The 19,951-nt window shown below is 48.3% G+C and overlaps 3 protein-coding genes across 4 annotated transcripts in view; 2 read left to right on the forward strand and 1 right to left on the reverse strand.

Annotated features, from left to right (window-relative positions):
• Positions 1-10,386, forward strand: part of LOC122364360 (nucleoporin GLE1-like) — a 108,319-nt gene extending 97,933 nt beyond the window's left edge. Inside the window, exons 6-13 of the mRNA XM_043334662.1 lie at positions 1,090-1,274; positions 1,675-1,806; positions 1,986-2,128; positions 3,656-3,841; positions 6,191-6,381; positions 7,140-7,345; positions 8,332-8,471; positions 9,445-10,386. Of these exons, the coding sequence (XP_043190597.1) occupies positions 1,090-1,274; positions 1,675-1,806; positions 1,986-2,128; positions 3,656-3,841; positions 6,191-6,381; positions 7,140-7,345; positions 8,332-8,471; positions 9,445-9,561 (1,300 nt within the window). The 3' untranslated portion in view covers positions 9,562-10,386. The remainder of the gene's footprint in view (positions 1-1,089; positions 1,275-1,674; positions 1,807-1,985; positions 2,129-3,655; positions 3,842-6,190; positions 6,382-7,139; positions 7,346-8,331; positions 8,472-9,444) is intronic.
• Positions 10,387-11,312: 926 nt separating this feature from the next.
• LOC122364365 (COMM domain-containing protein 4-like) overlaps positions 11,313-19,951 on the forward strand; it is a 32,525-nt gene continuing 23,886 nt past the window's right edge. Inside the window, exons 1-2 of one of the 2 annotated variants that reach the window (XM_043334668.1) lie at positions 11,313-11,420; positions 18,334-18,483. The gene's annotated coding sequence lies outside the window, so the exon portion shown is untranslated. The remainder of the gene's footprint in view (positions 11,421-18,333; positions 18,484-19,951) is intronic. The other variant, XM_043334669.1, reaches the window with a different exon arrangement.
• LOC122364363 lies at positions 12,025-18,931 on the reverse strand. Its single transcript, XM_043334665.1, has 2 exons — positions 18,740-18,931; positions 12,025-13,493 (listed from the first exon to the last, which is right to left on the reverse strand). The coding sequence occupies exon 2, from the start codon at positions 13,489-13,491 to the stop codon at positions 12,724-12,726; it is 768 nt and encodes a 255-aa protein (XP_043190600.1). The 5' UTR covers positions 13,492-13,493; positions 18,740-18,931; the 3' UTR covers positions 12,025-12,723.

A 19,951-nucleotide genomic window follows, 5' to 3' on the forward strand; every position in this document is an offset into this window, starting at 1 on the left:
AATTTGAACGCAGTGACCGGTGGATAAGTTTCATTGTTATTGATACAACATTGGTACTTGCTGCAACTGGTTATTGCTTCAGTGGCTTGTACTTTAGCCATCTAATGCTTGCCGTAAAATCAAATATCGTGACGTACGTCACGATATTTGATTTTTAACGTACTCTGATTAAACGCGAAAATGATCCATGGAGGCTAGACGATGTAGTTAGACTTGAGCTGCGTTTTTGATGATTAATTGCATATCAGCTGAAAGAAAACACTGGACTAGCTGAATATTAAAAGCATCGCTGCTTCACGTTGCTAGGATTTTCTGCGATGGTCTTGTACCGAATTGGCGTACAGGTGAAACATTCAGTCTAGGCTGGACAGTTCGCCCGATATCTCGTTTCTTATTGCTTTGGTTATATAAGAGTACTCTGGTGAAATTGAACGAAAGGCTTTTATGGACATAGAAGGGCTCACTCGAGCTACATTACTTTTTACAACGTTTGTCCCTTGTTTTTACGACATGCTTTACCGTTATTGAAAAAGCTGGGCTCTGGGCGGTACCTGCATAGGACTTGTAGAACATTAGCGTTCCACGAACGCGGGCTGAACCATTAATGTTATTTCTATACCTGAAGAGAGTTCAGTTTTCAGCATTAGTTCACGATCGTTTTATTTATGCGTACTTAATTTTCATTTACTTCTTCCACCATCTATTCATTCGCTCTATATTTATCCTTGCCTCCCTCCCTCCTTCCTCCTGAAATGGACTTCGGTCGAACGCTCCCATCGGCCGTTGACCCCCCCCCCCCCTCATTGCGCCGGTGTCAGTAGCTACGCGGCAGGGTGTAACCACCCCTCCCCACTGACATCTCCCCTGCCGCGCCGGTTTTAGTCGCTGTGCGATAGGGTGTAACTCCCAGTTGACTCCCCCCCCTTGCACCGGTTTCAGGGGCTGAGCGGCATGGGGTAATCTCCCCTTCCCGCTGACATCTCCCCTGCCCCGCCGGTTTCAGGTGCCGAGTAACCTTCCCTCCCCGCACGGCGTAACCCCCCCCCCCCCCCCTCCCCGCTGACATCTCCCCTGCCCCGCCGGTTTCAGGGGCTGCGCGGACATCTCTCGGCTGCAGGACGGACCGGCGGCCGGTCAGGTGGAGCGACTAAAGCAGCTGCTCTCCGCCATGGACCGGCTGTCGACCGCCCCGCCGGCCGAGCTCGATGTACCCGAGGCAGAGCGGGCGGTCACGGAGGCCACCGAGCTGGCACGGAAGATCACCGCTGTTGTCGGTCAGTGCTGGATGGGTGTGGATGATATGATATGAGGGAGTGAGAGGGCATCATGGGGACGGGTACCCGGTGTGAGCTAGGGTCAGACGTGATTTCTTTCTGCATCTACTGTCAGCTGTGTTTGGTTTTGGATGAAGTGAGGGCTTTATAGCGTGCTTGCTTCCATTGTTATGATATATTTTTTTCTTGCTTGACCTTAATTAGTATTTGTTTCGTCGTTATTAATTGTGTTGTATGTCAATTCCAATAATGAAAATATGGTGCTCTTGATTTAAACTATGTAAAAGTGTAGAAGCTATCCCCATCTCGGTCACACTCCTGTGAAAAACACTGTCTCCTCGCTGAGCGTGCGTCTGATCACCGGCCGCCACAACCTGACACCACCTTTCTGGCTCCACAGATGAGATCAACGCCGCCGCTCAGGCTGCCAAGGACGCCAAGGCGGCGGCAGCGGCGGCGGCGACCGCAGCGGCAACTGCGGCGGCCGCTGCACAGCCCGCAGCCGCCCCGGTGGCCGTACAACCGAGCACAGGTGAGCTGCGGTTTGTCGCTATATAAGCATATAGCCCAGTAGGCAGAGTAACTAAGGATGTAACGCCCCTCCTCGGTTTCTTACGATTAGATCACTGCCGTAGCGCGGATCCTCACTACCACACCGTTGAGCCCCGAGCTGCCCGGTCTCGGCTCTGACCGACCCTGTCTGTCGCACAGGCCCCGGCCAGCTGGGTGACGCCGTGCTGCCGGAGGACAGCACTCGCTACGAACAGGTGCAGCAGAAGGCGGCAGAGTTCCGCGCTCAGTTCGCCAGCCTCCTGGCAGACCCGGCGCTCAAAAAGTTCAAGTTTGATTGCCAGGTATGTTGTAATGTGCAATGGGCATGCGGTTTTGCTATGTTTGCCCTATGGCGTTGGTATCCAGCGATTCAAGCGATATCCAGCTATTCAAGCGTAACTGAATTGAGGTGTCCTTGCTTATTGAATGTACGTGTGTTTTTTTTCTCATTACTTTGGAGGACAACCATTAGTTCTGAGACTTGTTCTGTAGAATGTGCACGCAGCCCCATTCGCCAAAGTCGAATTCAACGCACACGGACCCAATTGTTTGAAAACTAAATAGTTTGATATCGATGTTATGGGCAGTTCAGGCGAGGGTATTTTGACTGGATATCTGCTGCAGCGTGAATGTTAGTTCAGGTTGAGTTTAAAATGAATCGACTACATTTGATAGTTATAACTTAAAGGCATGCTACTTATTTCTCACATCACAGATAAGTTTGAAGACTTTTGAATTTTGATTCTTCTCTGAATATACGCAACGCTATATTTGAATCGTATTTCTCGATTAAGATTCTTTCATAGCCTCAGTGTATTTGCCTAAAACGAAGAACGATCGACAAACGCAGACGCGAGGCTGGCGCATTGGAGCACGATTGCCACATTGCGCGATCCCACGGGCGAACAGTGGGCTAGTTAGTCCGAATTCGCCACCAATCAGGCGGCCGGCCGAAACTCTGCCGTGAGAAGTTGTGTGTGTGTGTATTTGTAAGCGCTTGTGTGTGCTCGTGTGCGTGTGTGGGTGTGTTGGACCGTCCGCTTTGGCCACAGTTCCGTCCCCGGCAGACCATTATCTCAGGTCACACACTCGGACTGTCACAGTCCGAAAGGGTCACCCACACTGGCCACTTTAAATTCACGGATGCTACACGGGTACGGACTCGTGGAGCGTATCGAAGAAGTTTGACGAGTGGGACAGCTCTCTCGCTCTCTCCTCCAACTCTCTCGCTCTCTCCTCTCGGTCGCCGTGTCTTCTGGAGACTAGCCCGAGGTCATTTATCAGGAACTGACGGAAGTTTCCATGCACGCACGCTACATGCGATTTGCTCACTCCGTATGGTGTGTGCTGAAACCGACCTGTCCGGACGTGGGTACATATATCCATGGGCATTGGGCATGGCTGGATGTGAGACTGCGGCTTGCGTTTCAGCAGGCTGGCTGCTATGTGGAGAATAGTTCTTGGATTTCATTCAATCTGTAAATATGTGCACTTTCGTGTTCTAATATCGCCACAGATACAGGGTGAGGCATCGGCGCTAAAGGCCAGCATGGAAGTATCTCACAATCTTGTAGTAGCTCACCTTCGTCAAACCCCAGTAACAATACCAGGCCCTCATGTGCGCAAAACGGTGCGGTGCTTTACTAACTGGCCATGGAATCACACCTAGCTATTCATATCATCATCCAACCTCCATCCGTTTATAATACCCAGATATTTTGAACTTCGCACACAACGCAGCATTCTTTGCTTCTTCCTTTTATGATAATGATCCATGTCTGTCTTGATGCCTTTCGTCCACACTCATATAACCCCTCCTCGTCCCCCAGAAAGCGGTGAACACGCCGATAAACGCCATCTCTCCGGTATCGACGGCCCACCTGCGGGACAAGCTGGACAAGCTGCGTCAGCTGCTGAGGGGCCAGCCGGTGGCCGTGGCCGGAGGTCAGGTCAGCGCCGCCTCGCACCCCAACGGAGTCGCCTTCTGTCTCGACCTGGTCGCCAAGAAGTTTGTGGTGAGTAGATATTGTGTGCTGTGCCGCAAGGTGTGACCGTGCGTCGTGGGTCTAAGCGTAAATAGCCTGTATTCGACGCGCCCGTAACCCTCAGTTATCCAAGGAGGTAACTAGGCTGCGTTTGTGGTTTCAGAGTTAGTTGCGTTATTTCTGGGAGTGTGTTCGTAACATGTGCGAATGGTTTTATTTAGTTCTTAGTGAGAAACTTTACCAGAATGAGGTTAGCTGTTCTCACTCGACGAGGGGATGAAATGTGTTATCAAATGGTCGATTATGCATTAATTTGCCTGTTTTTCCTATAATGAATATCGTAACCAGTTATTCAGTCCATGGCAATAGCGTGAATTGAGGTAGATGTTTTTTAGTTTGGTGCGACGGTCCTCTTTATATGTTTTTGGTAAATGCGTATAAAGGCTCCCGAACAACGCACCTGGAAAGTACTACATACTTTTTGACGGTACGATATACTCTACTTTATAGCTATTTATGCATTATGCTACTAATTACTTTATCGAAAAAGTGTACTCGATTTCTAGCCTTTTTAGTAGTTACCTCTATTGTGTATACTCTATTGTGCAAACGTACGTATGCTTAGTTTTTTTCCTCAAACCTATAGTTAAGCTTTCTCGCGGACTTGACGCGTTTTTTTTTATCCGGGTGTGAGTAGCTGGTTGGCGACGTTTCATCGAAAACAGTTTGTGTGCGTCGGCTAATGGCACTTGCCGTTATATCTTCTCCGTCTTATTTCGTCCATCCTTTGGCTTTGTGTTTGTTTAAGGAATTAAATAAAATGCCAATTATGATTCCCTACGAATGAGTGGAATCGCAACAAGTTTCTCCCTAGGGCGTCGAGCAATTAATCAAAGTTTATGAAGTTTGACGCACGACATTGGCTGGTAATATATAATACTGAACGAGGCCGGTGTAAATAAATTTTCAAGACCGAGGTCCTTACTGGATTTTTGAACGAGGCCGAAGGCCGAGTTCAAAAATCAGTAAGGACTGAGGTCTTGAAAATTTATCACCGGCCGAGTTTGGTATGTATTTTACTGTATGCCAACGATAAATTTATTTTCTGGACCGAAGCTCTTAGCCGACTTAGGAACGAGACCATCCCAAAATGTTGGCTTAAGTGCATTCTGGTAATGCATTTTTGACCGTGGTCAATTTGCTTACACCAGTTATTACCACACCCCTCTGGCTAATGTATTTGAATAGGCCAGGCATACAGTAAATGAATTAGGTATCGCAAAGCTGAATCGGTAGTGCAATTTAATTGGTACGACGCATTGCACTGAGCGCTGATTGATAGTAATCCGATGCACCTCTCTTTCCTGGTAATGTAAGGCTTCTCGCTTCTTTTTTCATCGCGAAGCGCTGAAATGGCTGAAATACGACTTTAGCTGAGGAGGTCAATCATATAATCGACGGAGAGCATCAATACGGTTCTAAAGCGGCTTGCGTTGGAGGCGGTCGCAGTTGTATTATCCCCATTGCCCCCGGGCTGGTCGGTGGTCATCCGCAGCAACGTTGTCTTGATCTGCTCCACTAGATTTTTATCGCTGACCGCCTGGTTTTTGCAGGCCCCGCGTTGGCGATTGAGCTCCATTTCATTATATTTTCGATTGAGCTGCAGCTGATAATCTATGTTTGCAGTGTTATCAAGCTTGAAAGCTGTGGACATTTTCATTTTGTGAAATACAATAAGTCTTCATATTCTTTCATATTTAGATATTCCGTATAATTGATACACGGAATATCAAACCATATACGCAAGTTAACTGAAGTATTTTGCTATTTGCTGGATCTATTTCAAAATGGTAGCAAACTGTCGTTCAAGCGGGTGTCATAACTCTTGCAGTGCTGCCCGGCCACTACCACGCACCAACCGGACTCTACGAGTATAGTAGGTGTTGCATCTGCCTGGTGCCGTCCTTTCAGTGCCTTTTACCAGATTTACTGCCGTTGCTCCTTATCCAACGATCGCCACGCAAGGCACGCGGTCAGAGAAGTGTCTAGCTGCGTCTCTCTACTCAGGTGTGTAACCTCCGTGTTTCAGGGCCACAGAGACCCACTCTGACCTGGAATGTGACGCTACGTTTGATCACCAGGGAGGCCCCTCTTTGACCTGGTATGTGACCCCTTGTTTCAGAGTGATCTGGTATGTGACCCCCGTGTTTCAGCGCCTCTTTAACCTGGTGTTTGACCTCCGTGTTTCAGCGTCAGAGAGACCTTGTCTGAACTGCTGCGTGACCCTATGTTTCAGCTCCGGATTTTGTCAGGCCCTACTCTGACCTGGTATGTGTTTCGGTTCCTCTCTGACCTGCTATTCGACCCTCCGTGTTTCAGCGTCAGGGAGAGGACGTGGTGTCCAGTAAGCCGGAGGCGGCGTTCGCGCTGGCCGCGGTGCTGCTGGCGCTACAGTTGGAGTTCCCGCAGCTGACCGAGCTGACAGTGGCCCACTGCCAGGCGCGCTGTCCGTACCTGGTACCGATGTACCCACAGCAGCTGGACGGGGACACCAACGAACAGTACTACCGGTGAGTACTACTTGTGCCGCAGTAGTCCCAGTGAGTAAGTATGTACAACTGGTACCGTCCGATGAGTCCATCTGATACTCTAGTGTATAACCAATGATCCCCTAACGATATAACTGCAGTCCCACAGAAAAGTACGGCTCTCCGCGCGGGTTTAAGTGGTAGGTTTTGCCTTTTGTCCGGCCACATCTCAGAAACTAATCGATATACGATGAAGCGATTTTAGAGGATCATAGCAGACATGTGAACGAATAAATCGATCGCATCGTCAACCCTTAAAAGCTTTAGACGAAGAAGACATAGCCTGAAATTTACTAAATTTCATCGGGGCAAAACCTACCGCTAAAACCCGCGAGACCTGTACCTCTCGGTACCGCGCATGTTGAACCGGTCAGTACCACACAGTACTGCAGCACTATCGCCGAGTATTACCACATGATACTGGCTGTAAGAGTTATACCTGTGAATATGGTGTGGTATCGCTGGCTCTTTTCCCATGAACCTGACGCATTTTTCACAACACAAACCAGAACTTGCAGATGATTCGTGGATTTATTCCGTCTCGATGTAATCTGAAACCTCCCGAATAAGCTACCATCCAACTGAATGCTGACATCTAATCATCTTACCAAATTCATATGAACCATGATTCCGCCTTGACCTTTCGTACGATCGGTCACTATTCTTGACGGCGCCCTTCCTCCGCGCCCGCCCGTCGGGACCTCTCCCCACCAGTCACGTTCTCACGGACCGTTTTATAGGAAACTCGGCTACGACTACGTGGACGGCGTGGTGGAGAAACAGGACAAGTTTTTGAAGCGGATGTCGGGCATAGCGCGGCTATACGTGGCGCTGCTGATCGCTCGACCGCCGCAGCAGACGCCCGCCCCGCCCCCCGGCGCGGCACCGGCCCGGCCACTCGGAGTAAAACATTTGTGGCGGTGGCTAGCGGCCACCGTGAACCTGGGTGAGTTTTGATTTTCTGGTGGTTAAACACAAATCGTCAACTGTGCAGTGGTATTCGGACAGGGCGGATATGAAAGATGACTGTTGTGAGGTTTTGCTTGAGGTCCTTTTTTTTCTCCACCGACAAGGTTCTGTCGTGGGTAGGTCTTGGGGTTAGTTTCCGTTGTCCCCTCGCCCCCACTTACCCGTCCGCCTACTGGCTGGAACTAATCCTGCTCAGGGCCCACTGCCCAGGGGGCCACCGCTTCTTGCCGGTACAGTCACCGCGGTAAGCCTGATCGCGGCCTCAGGTGGGCGGTCCGATTTCCATGATGGACAGCACTGCGACTAAGCCGCAAAGACAGCTGAATAGACAGCCTGAGCCTGGGGAAGAAATCGGTACCGGCCGGTGGCCGAGGCCCGGATCGACCCCCAGGACAGGGATTTGGCGCGCGGCACTGAACGCTGATTGACTCTGAAGCCACTCGATGTTTGTAGCTTATTGCCAGTTGCCACATATTATTATCCTTATGGACGCATTATCTTTAATGGATTGTTTTATATTTTTTCGCTTTAGCTCGGCTTTGTTCATGATTAGGCATCAACGTGCTTTCATCAGTCGGCTGATTTTAGTGATATTTTTGATACGCAGATATCCGAAATATTGTGTTCATTGCTTGGTATGTATGCACCTACTTGTTTGTTTTGTTTGCTTGCACCTTTTTTTTAGCAAATGTCACAGGGTCTAGATCCCCTTAGTCTGATGTTCACCGAAAAGGTAATCTCTTCTTAGGCTATCTTACGCCTTCAGTGTTCAATCATGGACGCAAGCGATGAGCACCATTCGAAACTCAATCTGAAGCACAGGAAGATCATACCAACAAACGAGTCGAGCACTATTAGTCATTTCGACGTTCATCTGTCTGCATCCCGATCTCACCTACCCCTACACCCACCCTTCGCTGCGTGTTCTACACTATAACACCCCTTCCCCCCCTCCCTGGACAGAGCCGCGAGCCGACGTGACCGCCTCGATTCTGTACGACGCCCTCGAGGTGGGAGGGTCCACGCTCTCCGCCGCCTACGGCACGCAGTTCGTCAAACTGGTGAAGCTGCTTCGGACACAGTACCTGGCGCGCGTTCAGCAGGTGAGATAGGTGTGGGGACCGAGCATGAATTGTTGAGCTGTTTTCGAGTGGGGAGGTGAAATTGGGGTATCGTTGATAAGTTTTGTGTGGCTTGATGTGGTTTGGTTATGAGGTGGTATGAGGGTTGGGAGGTTTGAGTTAAAATGCGAGACATTCTTCACGTGAATCTACGAAGGACTGCTTTAGTTGAGGTTATGTGTTTTGTATACTATTTCGTGAAACCGATGTCGGATGCTATGATGTAGCAAGGTCGTATGCTATGATTTATTGTTCGTCACATGTGCTGTCGTAGACTGATGTGTGAAAGGCCTCCTAGCGCACCTATCCTTACTCCGAAGACCAGCTGGTGTATGTGAGCTTAGGCCAGACCATAACAATGAACGTTAATGACATTCCTTTATCGCGTGAATTTATTTATAAGTTCCGTCAAAAAATTGATTTATTTTCCGACCCCACGCAGCCGCTATTTCGCCCCCACACATTCCGCGCCCACGATTCACGGAACGCTATATTGCGAGTGTGGAAAATATGCAGACGTTGTTAAAGCCGTCTAATGCCATTGGCGCACTGGGAGTGGGGCTGCCCAATGTACCCAGCCGGCGCGTTACCGAGATCCAGAGTGGGCGCCGGGATACGCAGAGGCGCCGTGTGTGGTAGCCTTACAGCATACAAGGAGACTGAGTAACATAGCCTCCTCCGCTAAGGCTACCCTGACCTCCGCTGTATTTGTAGGTAGGAAGGTAGTTAGTAGGTACCCGTTACTCCTGTTCCTATATCCAAACGCCTGCAATGACCTTTGACCTCTTCAGATGACCACGCTAACCTCTGACTTTTTTATCTCTTAACACCGGAACCCATATTAGCTCCCACACAACCCCTGTAACTGGTGACACCTGACCTCCGATAGCCCCGTGACCTCTGACCTACGATGATCTGTGACCTACGGTGACCCCGTGACCCCTGACCTCCCCAGGTGACGCCGTCCGGCTGTGGCGGCCCCGTGGTGCGCCTGGAGCAGCAACTGCAGCGTATCGTCACCACGGGTCGGGTACCGCCGCCTCAGGGAGAACTCAAACTCTACAACTGGTAGCGCCGCGTCGCTGTCAGGTGACGTCATAAAGCTGTCAGGTGACGCCCAGTCGGGACACCCGGTGACGTATTCAGCGGCCACCTGTGACGCTCAGCGATATCAATTCTGACCCGGCTTGGCCCTCGAATGCCCTGCGGGTCATGTGATCTGGTGACCCCTCGACACCAGTACCACAGGGGCACTGCGTTCTGCTTGGTAGGCTCGGTAGGCGCCGAAGATACCGTTCTGTGGCCATCTGAATGTGGTGATCTCCGTCCAAATGCTACCGGGTGGCTCTGGTCTGGTGTCACTATATTTTCATTGATGACGTAAATCTCTGATTGACTGTCGCAGCTCTCATGTCACACATCTAATTGTTCATTGATCAGTGATCACGATTGTTCATTGATCAGTGATCGGGCCTCTGGTTGAAGTATGGACACCGATGACTAACGCCTACCACAACCCTTAACACGAAAACATCGACATCGTCCCTGGTTTGAATGAAGCTGTGTGTCCAGTTGAGGCGGTCTCACGGCCGTCGGAGACTGAGAGCCGACATAGCCAGCGCAGGAGAACGACCGTTCGAGGCTGACACGATTCGATGTCTGACAGGGGTGCGGAACTGCTGGGTGCGATTGATTCGGTGGATTATGGGAGATTACGTGAATGAGAAGTGCCACATGAAACGTGAATATTTGATGTTTTTATGTGTAGAGTGTTGCAGCAGTGAAGGATTATGATGTTTCGAACTATTGTAGGTCATTCGTCAATCCTGCCATGCTTGATACCAGCGACTATAATGCTCTAATGTCAATAAAATATGTCAATGTTCGTTCGGTAAAACCGTTTAAATGCTGAGATCGAAGACTGATTTCATAAGAATTTTGCGAACGATTTAGTATTGCCAGACGGTGAAAAGCTGTGCTTTTAGTTACTTTTATTCAATTTTCAAACTCGCAAACAACAGGCTAACAGAGTTGTTATTGCAGTGAGAATTTGAAGAGGTTGTTTTGTCGAGTTTGCGGTCACCAAAAGCTCAGTGATTGAATCGGGAAGTGAGGTAGCGGAGTTCGGGGTTTGACGGTACGTTGACAACGGTCGGTGCATTCGATATCAACTGTCAACTGTTGATGTGATCTGAAGAAGTTCAGATGCATCTGTTGAACATGATCAAACGGAATGCATTGAGACTAGACTTTTATGCACATTGGTCTTCAATTGGGCACTATGTTAGACGGTAACTAACCAGGGTCTGATACAATCGTACGTACCTACATACAACTGACGTTTAACTACACCAACATTGCAGCTGGCAAGTTGCACTGTATTTCCGCAATTTGATGCATGAAATAGCATCATTTCTTAGAAACAAGATAAACGAAGAGAACCTAACGTTACGTGGTTGAATAGTGGATAGTTCACAGTTGGTTCACAGTATTGACTCGTTTGAAATTCCCGAGAGTTGTCGGACCGCTTGGCTTCATCTATATTCCATATAGATGAACTCAATGTTCCATATATGTTCCATATAGTGACTCAATTCAAACAATATTTGATTCATCATATATTGATATTGCAGTTCGTGATAAGAATACCCAGATTGTCATCATTTGGACAGTTTCGAAGCGCGGGGTTGTGTACAAGTTGTGATCGGGCCATTTCAAAAAAGGTGTGGAACATATTTTCGAATTTGACTCTGGTGTGCTTTTTACTAGTTGCGCAAAAGCGACATTTAGGACGCAAAACAAGCAAGCCGAAAAACATCAAAAAACCCTCAAACTGAAACCAATGCAAATGAGAGTGAAAACATGGGGGCAGAAAAGTAATCCGAGGGTACGTTTCCCGTCAAATCACCTGTCTGGGCTTATGGAAGAATGGTAAATGTAGAATATTTTTTCCTTTATACCTTACTGAATTTGTGTTTGTTAAGTTCATATTCGTACCTACTACCTAGTTCTTAGGTACTAAAGCACCATTTCAATTTGCCTTGCTTCAGCAATCTTGATCTTGGCTTCAGCTCCAATATTGATTTCAATGGATAGTGCGATAGTGCAACTCTTAAGTCTGAACCAAGGCGGTATATACCCCCTGAACCATACCACAGTAAATCTGCACCACACCGCACTGCGTACTGGCAGAGCGTCTGCACTGAAGAGATCTCGTTAAAATTACTTTCCCTCTTTTGTAGTCTGTTGGTTGGCCAGGGGCGTTGTTCACCTGGTGCATCCATCTGTCTGTACCACCCGTGTACCTGTAATCATCAGCTTTTTAATGCATGCACACACCTGATAGGCGAACTGCTTATTTAGGTAGGTAGGTATCTACCTACAAAGAATGTAAAACTTTTCATATTCTGTGTTTGAAAAGAACTTGACTTATCGTGTCGATTCTCCCATTCACATTAGTACATATCATTCTGTAATCGACCATCCGCCAAGCCTCATTGGACACTTCCCTGTTTGGTGGTTTGTCACAATCTGATTTAGTTTGATTTCATTTTAGTTTATTATGTCATTTATCTCACATTCAATAAGTATTATACAATACAGTCCCACATGTGACAGGGTACTCAGCCTACATGATAGTGCAGCAGACTTCACAGTTGGAGCACTGCACCTTTTACACATTACATAACAATCTCATTTTGGGTGGTGCTTCTGTTAAACAGTTCCAATAAGCACGGTAATGTGGCAAGTGAACTTGGCCAGGTTCAGGACTGTTTGTTGTACAGCTAGCTACAGCACCGCTGTTGTAGCTACAGCACCGCTGTTAAGTTGTAAAACTCTGGGCAGTGGACGACTGGAGGCCAGTCCAGCCTCTGGGCCTCCGTTGTCACTGTCCCTGCGGATGACAGCGTAGGGCGGTTGTCGCCGCACCATCTTTTGTGCTCAACGGGCAGCTTTGTCCAGCAATGTTCGATTATGCTGAAGCTTTGATTTTGGTATTTTGTTGAATTCTTCCTACAGTTCTATAGTGTTTTTTTTTGTCATTCTTAGGGTCATTTTGCCCAATTCCTGACTGATTTTCCCAAGCATAGGCTGGCACTGGCCAAATGTTGGTCATTTCTGTCTGATTGGGTGCTAGTATGACTGATGGGATAAAACATCACTCATCTGGCCATGTCGTACCAAACTCTAGCTAGCGTCCTGAGAACCCTTGCCCGAAGCACCACATCATCGGTCAGAACTGGATATCGTCGTCGGTTTTAATCGTTCCGTCCTCAGCTTGCGCGGAACGTTTGCCCGACCACGGCTTGAAGCGTTGTCGAACTATGTGCCGCACCTGGCCTTTGGAAGGAACGCTGCTGCGAGCAGCGATCCTCTTGGCATAGTCTTCCACTTCGTGTAGCATATCGACAAGATCATTATCAGGCACGTCTTTTTCTACCGATTCGTCTTCAGGGCAGTCAACTTCAGATGGCTTATACGTCCAGGTTTCGGGCCCATCTCGCTTGCCCGTCCAGGGTTTGAAACTTCCCCGCTTGCCTGTCCAGGGCTTAAAACTCTCCCTCTTGCCTGTCCAAGGCTTGAAGCTTTCCCGCTTTCCCGTCCATGGTTTGAAACTTCCTCGCTTCCCCGTCCACGGTTTGAACACGTTTCTCTTGCCGGTCCACGGCTTGAAGCCGCTGCGTTTGCCAGTCCAGGGCTTGAAGTTGGCCCGCTTGTCCTGCCAGTCGTCGAGCCGGTCCGTGAGCTCTCCGCTGGTCGGCTCGTCGGCGACCACGCCGACCGGCCCGGACCGCTTACCCGACCAGGGTTTGAAGCCGACCGACTGCCGGAGGCGGCGCTGGCGCTGCTGCAGCTGCCCGGTCTCGGTGAGAAGCTGCATCAGCCGGTGCGGCAGCACCGAATCTTGTGACTCGAGCAGCAGCAGCTCCTCCGGTGTGGCGTCCGCGGCGGCGGCGGCGGCGGCCAGCAGAGCAGACCAGGTCAGCCACGTCAGCAGCATCTCTGCCGGCACACGGCGGCGGTCAGATGGCGGCCCAGGGGCGAGTAACGGCGACACAGGGACACGGATACATACGACAGGGGTGGGAGATGTCGGACGGATCACACACTGGTGAAGGTATTATCGGCCGCATGTAATGATGTACGTACATAGTAAGTGGCGGTGGTTGTGTTTAATGCCCTGATTAATTTTGATGGCGACTTTTGAGGTTAACGACGTGGTTGAACGAAGTTGACTGAGCTACGGATGCAATGCAGTAGGTAGTTATAACAGCCTTGTTTGGTTGTTTCATTCAGTTAGTTCAGTTATGATATTTGTGAAGCGCAGATAAATAGATGTTTCTTCCTTATTTTCACCTCTATTTATCAACATATAATTAACTTCCGAAACTTGGAAATCACTACTGTTGACAGGGAGGTGAGAACTGTGCAAATGGACAGCGGTGCCTCTGCGCCCGACCGAGTCCATTTGACCTGTCGTGTTGAATGAAATCGCGAGAAAATGCATCTGTATCGACGGCATTCTACATTCTCCGCGCTTACAATCGGTGGGCGAAAGGAAATTTGTCTGTCCGACTGAGAGGCTTGCGGATTCCATCTGCTCTTTTGATCAATCGGAGTCGACCTAGTGTCGGTGACAGCGCCGCGCCTGAGGCACTCCTCAGTGGTGGGCGGCACGGGAGAGCCCCTGCCGGCCGGACGTGTGATTGCCGCTATACGTCAAAATCAAAGGCCGCTGCGGATCTGCAGTGAACGCTCACGGCGCTCCCGGTGATGCTTTTATGATATCGCTAATTCAAGGACAAATTTTCAATTTCTTCATTGTTGAGTTCTTCCGTTTCTTTCCTTTTAAAATGCCACACTTGCACGCTGCTGCTAGGTAAGCAATTTATTGCATTATACCTCCTGGACCAAACTTGTCGCGAAATCGCTCGTCGAAGTGTGCGAGGGCACATGACGGCTGGTCCGTCAGCTGAAACTCCAACCTCCCGCTTCCATGGACGGTGAAACCGACAGCTCCATTGAAATAAATGGCCGAGCGCCGCCAAGAAGATATCCTAACTGGCCATCTCTCAGATTTATCTCCTGACGTGTAAGCCAGGAGATGTGCCACCTTATTTATGCTTTATCCACCTGCTTTCTTGTTACTCTGCTTTATTCACCATCGGAGTTTTTGTCCATTTTTCGCCGTGAGATCGTTTTATAGAAAGACTTGTGAGGTGAGAAATGTCTTGAATGCCAGGAGTTTATGAGAGGAGCGCACTTATAAGTATATTAGCAACTCATATTTTCCCGACTTCATAATTCAACGCTACATGCTTATCGTCGTTAGTATTTTCCACAAGCCCTACCTATGGTTATACGCCAGTCTCATGCCAATTAACTGGTCCTGGGTCGGGCTCTCGACGCTTGTGTTGTCTCATGTGCTTCTTTCACCTTTTGCTCTCTTGAATCGTTTTTGGCCAATGACCATGCATTGTGAATGCCTTCCAATTTGGGCATGAAATGTTTACCGGGCCTTACGAGATATAGTACCTGTTGAATGAAAGATCTTAGATCTTACCTGCTGATTCACCAGGTCTTTATTGAGTCGCATCTGCGTTGAGAATTTATGCCAATTTCCTTATCATTCATACCTACCCATTGTTTCGAAGAATTTTCGAAGAAATTCGCATTCGCTGCGCAACTGCATGGTTCATTTGTAACCAGTTTTATTGAAATGCTAAACTGCATATAGCTCAGCCCTCAACTTTCTCACCGCATATCATCAATGACCGTCCGAAAGAGCAGGCATAGGATTTCAGCATCGATAATCTCCCGCCCTGTGATGCACTGTCGGTATTCGGTCCGTGCCTTTCCGGAACCGGCTGCTCAAGGGTTCTCACCACACATCGATTGTGCCTCAAATGAAAACACGACTGTCTGAACACCCATGTGGGCGTTGACACAGCGCGGAATATCGCGTTCTTCTCCACATGGCTGGCGGTGTGTGCTCAGCGCATGGATAGATATGTACCTGCGCCTGCTAATTTTGTGATGCTTCCATTTTACACAATTTAAATGCAACTTTGGAATGAATTGCGACATGACCCTCTGTATAACCCAGTATACAGAGGTCTATTATTACGATTATGATATGAATTGGAATGCCGTTTTAGCAATAATGTCTAAACCTGTCACTAGCATAGTGAATCGTTAAGCTGAATAGTGATGAAAAGGGAGCGATATTTTGTTGTGCATTGTGCCTTCGCCGTCCATCAGGCCTCCCATACCTCTCGAAGATATGTGTCATTTATTTGTTATTATCAGACGGAGAGGCGTACCGCGTAACCCAATTGATCTTTAATTGACTTACTACCTTTTACATGTTTCCGATTTGATTGGTGTCAGTCTTTTCGGGGATTAACCCGCGAGTTGCTGGGGGGGGGCGTTAAACGCCCCCACTTTTTTCGCCGGGCCATAGCATAAAAACGGCGCGCCGCAGGCGCGCCAAATTTTGGGTACCTGTAGGGAATTGATTGAAGTTTATTGTGACAAAGTTTCAAAAAAATCGGTCTGAAAATTTTTGAGATATCGAGGTTTTAGTGACGTCATGATTTCTGAGTTTTCGACCAAAAACGGCATATGTTCAAAAAATCATATAAAATCACAGAATAGACATACAGACATGCCGTAAACGCCATTAGACTGCCAATACCATGGTCAATCAAATGGCCATCTTCGATTATTGATTATCGTTCCGCATTTTCCAAAATCTTGAACTGAATCTTGGCAATTTTTCGTGACTACTTCACGACCATGATACATGAATTTCTTAAATTGAACTTTTTGAGTCAAACACGTACACATATGATAAAATGAATGTCACCATCGTGTTCTACGCCCCAAATTACCTATAAAACATGTGTCACAGGCTGCGAATATCAGTTTTGATTTTCGGGGATATGTGCCTACCCGGTTGACCTGACCTCGACCCTGACCTATGCTTGACTGACCCCTATATGGAGCTGACACTCTTGTAGGCCTTATAAGATGGATTGTGCACCGTTTTGACAGAGTTTATGGCGAGAGGCGCCCATTGCGAAGCCCTGAAGTCCATGCTACTGAAAGCCCGATTTCAGGTGTTTGACCTGACCTTGACCCGACCTGTGACCTCAAAATTCAACTTTAAAGTACTCATCTGAAGCGTCTCGTCGCGCTCTTTCGTTTGCCGCCTCGTGCGTTTCGCTGCGCCTATTGGTTCTCGAGTTATCGGCTGGGGGCGTTTAACGCCCCCCCCCCCAGCAAACGGTGGGTGGCGAAATACCCCAGCAACTGCCGGGTTAATCACAGCTAAGTGGACCATTGGCGATGTGTTAGCCACACGTTGATATTTTCCGCACGTTATTTCTTGGTATTCCACCATGCGGCACATGCCATGCATATGGTACGCGCTGAATGCAATATTATTCCATTGGTGTTTGACCTTATGATAGCTCTGTGATTTCTGTGAAAGAGCTCTGGCAAAACGCACTGAATTTATGCATCTCGTGCGTTGGCCCGAGTCGCCCCACGAATCATTTAGGAAATGAACTATGTATTTTCCGCCTCCCCCCATACGTGCGCCTGCCAAACTTCTTGAGAAAAACTTTGATGGACGTGTGCCTGTAATGTTCATTTCAACTCGAATATGATACGTGATCGTCATCAACTTTGGTCGGTTGCATGTAAAAAAAGATCCTTTTCGCTCACCCTTTCAATGCGAATGACTACCCCTACTGACTCCATGCCATTTCGGCTTCTTGGGGCGCACCTGTTGGTTAGCAACCACTGAAGAGAGCGCTTTGCGGTGACAGCGCCGTTTGTCCTGGCTACACCGATAGCAGGCAGCTCTGTTGCTCTGCACATGATCTGCTGGACGTTTACCTACCACGCAAGCTAGCCTGTCTGGCGTTCAGTCACGGATACGAACCGAAGTGTACCAGCTGCGGACCACCTACGACGTTAATGGATCACTGAACCCTTATGGGGATGTCATGGTCGATGTGATGCATCTCGATCCCGCAACTTTTTTGCCACAGGCGTCTCCCGTCTAGTCTCTGGAGCTATGGAGTGCATGCTTCGACTTCATCGTCTAATGGCTGATGTTGCCGTTTAAATGCTTATGATAAGGTCATGCCATTTGCCTGTACGACTAGAATGATAACCCAAGAGACGATATTCACCGGAACGATGTGATTTGAAAGACGAGATAGAGGTATTCAATAATAATTTCTGACAAACGTTAATTGCGAGCTAACCTGTTTGTCCAGCTTATGCTATACCCATTATGCTTTTTTATATAGGTTACCACCACGAAGCATCACTTCAAGGGTACGGTGCATCGTAGATTTTTTTAGCGTTCTTTCATTATTCATACATAATTTATCTTACCACTACAAGGAACAGTCATGTGCTGATCGATCAGTGTATCAATCTTGATAACTGCATATAAGTGAACTGTTTAACAGTTTATACACTTCTCTTTTTTGTTTTGTTTGATCAAATGGTGACACCGCGATCATCTGCCTTCGCATTGTCACGTGTACTTTTTCAAAGACTGAGCAGTGAGCACTGCCAGTTTGGCTCGAATGACAAAGCTCCGAGAGCCGAACAGGGGCCCAATCTTATAAAAAAAATTCCGTTGGGACCCAACGGACATTTTTTGTCGTGGTCTGATCTGTGTCGCTCGCGTTTACGTATAGTTGCATGCAGACTGCAGAGTGTGATGACCATGTCCTAACGAAAATGTGCCGAAAGTTGTTGGACATCTCCGAAATTGAGTGTGAAAAGCCACATTCTTACTTTTGTCTTTTTGTTGCAGGAAATGTCCTGAAGAAATGCGGTCTTTTCTTAGTTGCTAAGCTGCTTAATTTTACCTAGGCTGTTGCTTTGGTCGGACCGAAACTGTTTAAGACGTGAAGCCGCTGAAATATAAGCGGGGCCGAAGCTCAAGTGGAGCGAGTTTGAAACTGTGAGTATTTTTCGGCCGCCTCCAATCGATGATTTTCTGCAGAGTGTCGGGACTATGATTTTGGTGATATGCTCTTGAAATATCGGCTCGGCTTGTGTTAAGTTAAGCAACATGTGCACAGTCATGGTGCATGTTCCTGATTTTTTAGTTTTTATTTTTTATTTTTAGATCGTGTATGAAGATTGATGGATCGATCTGTCATGCTGCATGTGTGTGTTTTTCTCAATTCCCGAGTTGAGTCGATCACGCGTCTCACCTGCGGTCGTCTGGGCGGCGTGTGGCGGCGTTGGTAGCGCGGTGCTCCCCGTGCTGTGGTCAGGCGCACACCATGTCGGCTCGTGCAGCGGAGATGACCGGCGTCTGACGGATTGGCCGGCCGGCGGCGCGCCTTTAAACGGGCCGTCGGCGCCGACTCTGAGCGGCCACCGTCGCTGACAGACGCCGACGTATTGCCGATTTACCCCCCCCCCCCCGCATCTCCACCCCGCGACAATGGAGCGGAGAGCCCATCCCACCCACTCGACGCAGATAGTCAGTGTTGAGCTCACTGCAAGGGGAGGTGCAGGCGGGTGTTGTTCGTATCGCCTCCCGTGCTTTCCTGCACGGCTAGCGACACTTTTCGGTTCAGGTGTGTGTGTGGGGACGGGGGTTGGTTTCCTCGAGTCCGCCTCTTTGAGCAATGCGCACAATTATCCCACTTCACAATCGCTTATGATTGAAGAGACGATCGTTACAGCGAAATTTTTCCTTAAAGTGTTTCCATCTTTTGAGCATCTGGAGGACTAGCATGATGCCGAACGACAGAGTTTAGCAACCAATTAACGTTAGAATAGCTGCGTTCGGTTCATTCGCATGCACTGGACGAGCACAATGCCATTTAGGTACTTAGTTCCCTTCGTATGCTTAACACTTTCCAACATTAAGTAAAACACTTGTTGAACCTGGGGAAACAGTCGTGAAATAGTTTCTGGTGAGATGTTATTGATTTGCAGTGTTGTTTTTCAGTTACGTTCGGCGGTTTGCCTTCGTGATTAATCTGAACAAGCTGCCTTCCCCGCTGATCCCGACTTGAACCGGTCACTTCTGGACCAGACTGCGCTTGTTGTTGGTGCCCTTGATTGCGTTTTCTTCAAATAAGCTAGCTGTTCAACTAAATCCATTGATAGCAGTCGCTCGCTCTGTGGCCTTATGTACCTATGGCGTCCATTTGCATCTATTCGTTCATCTTCGGATCAACTGAAGCCTTGCTTTGCGACGGTTTTTGATTGTTCCTCTTTCCATGTACGCGTTATGCAATGTCAGCTATCCGATCCATCTATCGATGGGTTTACGTTAGTGAGACTTTATTGACTGTTCGGTAGTTCCCTCCGTTGTTGTGTCGCCTCGGTCGCTTTGCATGTTTTTTTTTTCTTATTATGGATTGGTTATTTATTGTCCTCGGCTAATGTATGAGAAAACCGATAATAGT

Source organism: Amphibalanus amphitrite, unplaced genomic scaffold (assembly GCF_019059575.1).
Source record: "Amphibalanus amphitrite isolate SeventyFive unplaced genomic scaffold, NRLGWU_Aamphi_draft 000671F_arrow, whole genome shotgun sequence".
NCBI lineage: Eukaryota > Metazoa > Arthropoda > Thecostraca > Balanomorpha > Balanidae > Amphibalanus > Amphibalanus amphitrite.